We start from the raw sequence: 5774 nt of genomic DNA, 5'->3' as shown, positions 1-5774 counted from the left end.
GACTTGATCAGTAATTCAGGTTCAGCTACTATTGTTACCGAATCACCCTCCATTGGTTACAACTCTTCTATTCCAAGTGAATTGATCAATGATTCAGGTTCAGCTACTATTGTTACTGAATCCTCATCTGTTGGTTACAACTCATCTACTCCAAGTGACTTGATCAGTGATTCAGGTTCAGCTACTATTGCTAACGAATCGTCATCTGTTGGTTACAACTCATCTACTCCAAGTGACTTGATCTGTGATTCAGTTTCAGCTACTATTGTTACTGAATCCTCATCTGTTGGTCACAACTCATCTACTCCAAGTGATTTGATTAGTGATTCAGTTTCAGCTACTATTGTTACCGAATCATCCTCCATTGGTTACAACTCTTCTATTCCAAGTGACTTGATCAGTGATTCAGGTTCAGCTACTATTGTGACTGAATCTTCATCTGTTGGTTACAACTCATCTACTCCAATTGACTTGATCAGTGATTCAGGTTTAGCTACTATTGTGACTGAATCTTCATCTGATGGTTACAACTATTCTATTCCAAATGACTCTGATCAGAAATTCAAGTTCAGCTACTATTGTTACCGAATCAACCTCCATTGGTTACAACTCATCTATACCTTCTGGTTCAACTAGTGGATCTTACATATACTATACTGCAGGTGAATCCTCATCTGTTGGTCTCAACTCATCTACTTCAAGTGACTTGATTAGTGATTCAGGTTCAGCTACTATTGTTACCGAATCAGCCTCCATTGGTTACAACTCTTCTACTCCAAGTGACTTGATCAGTGATTCAGGTTCAGCTACTATTGTTACTGAATCCTCATCTGTTGGTTACAACTCATCTACTCCAAGTGACTTGATCAGTGATTCAGTTTCAGCTACTATTGTTACTGAATCCTCATCTGTTGGTTACAACTCATCTACTCCAAGTGACTTGATCAGTGATTCAGTTTCAGCTACTATTGTTACTGAATCCTCATCTGTTGGTTACAACTCATCTATTCCAAGTGACTTGATCAGTGATTCAGTTTCAGCTACTATTGTTACCGAATCATCCTCCATTGGTTACAACTCTTCTACTCCAAGTGACTTGATTAATGATTCAGTTTCAGCTACTATTGTGACTGAATCTTCATCTGTTGGTTACAACTCATCTACTCCAATTGACTTGATCAGTGATTCAATTTCAGCTACTATTGCTACCGAATCATCCTCCATTGGTTACAATTCTTCTACTCCAAGTGACTTGATCAGTGATTCAGGTTCAGCTACTATTTGTTACCGAATCAGCCTTCGTTGGTTACAACTCATCTATACCTTCTGGTTCAACTAGTGGATCTTACATATACTATACTGCAGGTGAATCCTCATCTGTTGGTCTCAACTCATCTACTTCAAGTGACTTGATTAGTGATTCAGGTTCAGCTACTATTGTGACTGAATCCTTATCTGTTGGTTACAACTCATCCACTCCAAGTGACTTGATCAGTGATTCAGGTTCAGCTACTATTGTTACCGAATCAGCCTCCATTGGTTACAACTCTTCTACTCCAAGTGACTTGATCAGTGATTCAGTTTCAGCTACTATTGCTACCGAATCATCTTCCATTGGTTACAACTCTTCTACTCCAAGTGACTTGATCAGTGATTCAGTTTCAGCTACTATTGTTACTGAATCCTCATCTGTTGGTCACAACTCATCTACTTCAAGTGACTTGATTAGTGATTCAGTTTCAGTTACTATTGTTACCGAATCCTTATCTGTTTGTCACAACTCATCTACTCCAAGTGACTTGATTAGTGATCCAGTTTCGAGTACTTTCTTTTCATATTCATCATATTTTGATTATCAATCTTCCATAATTAGTGAAACGTTTATTATATCTGACGTTAGCTTGAATGAGAGTGTTTCTTTTAGTTCGTCATCGTATTCCGAAGAAAATATTTCTATTGGTGCTAAAGTTAGTTCTACAGTAAAGGAAGATTTTAGTCTATCGTATATGGTTAGTCCAACTACTACCTCAGTTGTTTCTGTTAGATCAGATGATCTTCCTATCGAGAGTTTCCTTTCTTTGTCGAACGATGACATTAGTACCAATGGGGTTGAATCATCAATTACTGAATCTATTCAAGGGCCCATTTCTTTGTTATCCCAATATCATTCATCGAAGGAGAGTAGCACCTTGAATTCAAGGAATATCGATTTAGATTCCTCTGGTTTTACAGACGATATCGATGTAGCTCCTTCTTCAAGGTTTTCAATGTATACGAACACAACTATTTCAACTACAAGAAAAAATAGTGATTATATTATGTCATCTAAAGATTATATCACCCAATCGGATAATCTGCCAACATCTATATGTTCAACGTACAGTAAATCCCAATCCAAATTATTTTCGATTAATGCTGATGCCAGATATACAATAAAATCGACTTCTGTTAAAAAATCTTCATTAACAACAGGTTATACAGTTAATGAAATTGATTCAACATTTTCAAAAGGTACAGTAATTACATCCCGTGCTACCGTGTCTGCTCCATCATCATTCACATCTTCTATTAATGAAGGTTCACCTTTGATTACTACTACTACTACCGATTCGAATGGTAAACAGACGGTCATCACATCCACTGTTTCATCTTCTTCGATGACAACCACCAGAAACGCTAGTCAATATTCAGTGAGCGATATGCATGTTAAATCATCACCTATTCCTAATAACAGTAATGCTATTATTAATAGTATTCACTCTCAAATTACTTCTACAGGTATCGATAATTCGCTCTATACGAGCAATTTAAACAGTAATCCAGAAGTTCTTAATACAAACTCTACTAATGAATCCAACGATGTCTCTACTACAGCTGCTACATCGTCTAGTGACTCCCCTTCTGTTTACGAAGGTTCAGGTATATCAAGAAAGATTTCGAATTCCTTATCAACATTAATCGGTATCTTTGTTTTAACTTTATTAATATAGGCTCTTTATTTCAATTTATGAAAAAGAACTATTCTTTTTAGTTTATATATATTATAAATAATATTACCCATTATAAATAAGCTTTTTAATATTTATCAATAATTGCAAGATTATAATTATTTCAATGTCCTTTCATTTAAGAAAGAACATATTAAATAATTTATTAATATCTAGCAAGAACTATTATATTAAATGTCTATGTATCAAATTAATGTAGAGAATCATAAGGTTGTTTCTTTACTGAATCGTTCATAGTATTAGTTAGGTTCTTTATTTATTTCCAAGGACATAGTTGTTAATGCAGATTCCATACTAAAAAGTACTGTTAGTATTAATTTATTTATCCGTTATTCTAAGCAATATATGTTTGGGACGATAATGCTTGATTATATTATATACAACTGTAGAAAGATTAATAGAGGACAGGAGTAGTTTTACTAATATTGAAAAATATTCCTTTATATAACTTAGGATTTCATCTAATTATATTAATTAAATACTAATTTGCTGGTTATGATGGTTTGTGTTGACGCAGATTCCAAACTGAGAAAGTGCTGTTGGCAGTTTCAAAGCTATTATTGTTTATATGTTGATCCATTGTTAGACTATATCTTTGGGAAGCTAATCCTTGATTATATTATATAGTATTATACAAAGATTAGATAAAGATCAGGAATAGTTTCATTAAGATAGAAACCTATCCCTTTATATAACTTAGTGTTTTCATCTAATTTCCTAATTAGATGATAACTGTGGTGTCTGAGCTAACTGTGGTGGCTCACATACCTGTGGTGGCTCACACAACTGTGGTGACTATGCTTCTTATGCTAACCATATTCCAACATTAGTAACCCAAATCCAAATATTACCTTTTCTAATCAGAATAGTGGTCCAGTCTATAACATGACATATCATGACTTGGATCTTGATTTTTATAATAGTTCCAGTCCTTATTATAAGGGAGATGGATATAAATCAGATTCACAAATAGTTAAATGGGATCAAGTATTTCTTCATTATCGTTTTACAGAATCTCATGATTTTGACATTGATCAATCCATTGAAAATATTGCACATAATTTTAACTATAAGAAAAATATTACCGGTGAGCCAGCATTTCCTATTACGTTTGTGGGTTCCTGGAGTAGTGCATTAACTGATTGCACACCTTGGATACATGGTATTGGTTATGGATCATGGTACGATGACACATACGATGAAGATACAAATTATGAAGTCAAAAATGAATACGATGATATTGACTATGAAAACTATGAAAACTATACCTGTGTTTCTCAAAATCAAATTGAGGAATGGCCTGAAGAATACAAAATTCAAGTAAGAAAGTTTATTGAAACTCAGTTATCGCATTACAGTACTTATACTAAGGGATGGTTCTTCTGGAACTGGAAAACTGAAAGTGCATCTGAATGGGATTACCAAAAATTGAGGGACCACGATTTGTTTCCACATCCATTTGACAATTTTACGTATTATGAAGCGAATGGTGAATTGAAGTTGGCTGATTCCGATAATGAAAGTTCTATATCCTCTGTTGAAACGTCGTTAGGTACCTCTTCGAGCAGTCGTATTAGTACCGTAAGTTCAGACATGGCCCCAACTTCCAAATCATCAAGCAAGAGTCAGAGTTCAAGTGTTTCCATGCGTGGTGGTAAAACTAGCTCAACCAGCTCGACTCATGTCAGTCAAAGCAGCTACACCAGTTCAACTCATTCCAACAGCACAAGTGCTTCGCACAAAAACGGGTCGTATACCGTTAAGAGTCCTAGTATTTTTGCTTCAATATTTTCTTGGAGTTTAATGATGATATGTTTTACTTGCGGTATTATGTTGTTTGTCTAAATAATCAGAGTTATCGACGCAGGATTGTAATATTATATACTTTTATGCACACGATATCAATAAATATGTAAAATTAGCGGAATTGAAACTGGAACTGTTGAGAGAAGGTTTGCAGAAGCAGCGAGACAGAATTGAGTTGCAATCAGATATGCCTCGCATCCCATATTGTTATAGATTTATTGGAAACTTATGATAAGTAGCAATATTATTGACACAGAAGGATATAAATTCGATTATCGCACTTATTTTGGGCTTACTTAGAAACTGAGTAACAGTGATCGAACATAATAGATCTAAATTATTGTTCAGATCCTATTTGTTGTACCTCAACTATACAATTCATAATCGAATTTTTTCTCTTAAAATATCAATATCATCACAGAATCCCATTTATACCAACTCTAGTCATGTTCCATCATGATTTTGTTTAATTCGCTATACTATTAATGGTGTTTTAATTGGCACTCTCATATGGAATGTTGCAATTGTGTAATTGCATAGGTACAATGGGATTAAATCTATTTGTAGTTTAATGTATATATCATACAGTATATACTTCTGACAGACATATTACCATAAACATATTTCAGTTTACTCTTCAACTGTATAAGCTAACTTGTGTATTTGAAATGAAATATTGAGATAGAAAGAGAAAATATGAGGGAGGAAGAGAGGACAGGAAAAGAAAAAGAAGTGGACCAGGTTATATTTATGAGTGAGTGTCTAAGTTAGAGTTACAATTTTTTCAAGTGAATTCCTTGTGGCAGAAATAGACATATTGGCAGCGGGATCCTGGGATGCTAGGAAGACATTGGATTGATATTGAAGATTTAGCATTCAAGAAAAACAGATACCCTTTCAAACGTTACAGTTTAAATATCTGCTATATATTGAACAGTTCCAAGTTATTAGATTAAGTGT

General features: G+C 34.3%; 4 protein-coding genes across 4 annotated transcripts; all 4 read left to right on the top strand.

The window, feature by feature from the left end:
• Kpol_1000p4 (uncharacterized protein) lies at nucleotides 1-636 on the top strand (the record flags this gene model as incomplete). The annotated part of the gene is made up of 1 exon (XM_001643502.1): nucleotides 1-636. A coding segment is annotated over one exon (636 nt), but the record flags the coding sequence as incomplete, so codon positions are not given.
• Kpol_1000p3 (uncharacterized protein) lies at nucleotides 521-1339 on the top strand (the record flags this gene model as incomplete). Its single annotated transcript, XM_001643501.1, has 1 exon — nucleotides 521-1339. The coding sequence occupies one exon, from the start codon at nucleotides 521-523 to the stop codon at nucleotides 1337-1339; it is 819 nt and encodes a 272-aa protein (XP_001643551.1).
• Nucleotides 1340-2006: 667 nt separating this feature from the next.
• On the top strand, nucleotides 2007-2990 carry Kpol_1000p2 (uncharacterized protein; the record flags this gene model as incomplete). The annotated part of the gene is made up of 1 exon (XM_001643500.1): nucleotides 2007-2990. The coding sequence occupies one exon, from the start codon at nucleotides 2007-2009 to the stop codon at nucleotides 2988-2990; it is 984 nt and encodes a 327-aa protein (XP_001643550.1).
• A 903-nt stretch (nucleotides 2991-3893) lies between these two features.
• Nucleotides 3894-4853, top strand: Kpol_1000p1 (exoglucanase repeat family protein; the record flags this gene model as incomplete). The annotated part of the gene is made up of 1 exon (XM_001643499.1): nucleotides 3894-4853. One exon carries the CDS (start codon nucleotides 3894-3896, stop codon nucleotides 4851-4853), a length of 960 nt encoding a protein of 319 aa, XP_001643549.1.
• Nucleotides 4854-5774: the final 921 nt, after the last annotated feature.

This window comes from Vanderwaltozyma polyspora, genomic scaffold, assembly GCF_000150035.1.
Source record: "Vanderwaltozyma polyspora DSM 70294 KpolScaffold1000 genomic scaffold, whole genome shotgun sequence".
Taxonomy (NCBI): domain Eukaryota; kingdom Fungi; phylum Ascomycota; class Saccharomycetes; order Saccharomycetales; family Saccharomycetaceae; genus Vanderwaltozyma; species Vanderwaltozyma polyspora.
Note: the sequence above shows the minus strand (reverse complement) of the source record. Positions and strands in the feature narration are given on the sequence as shown.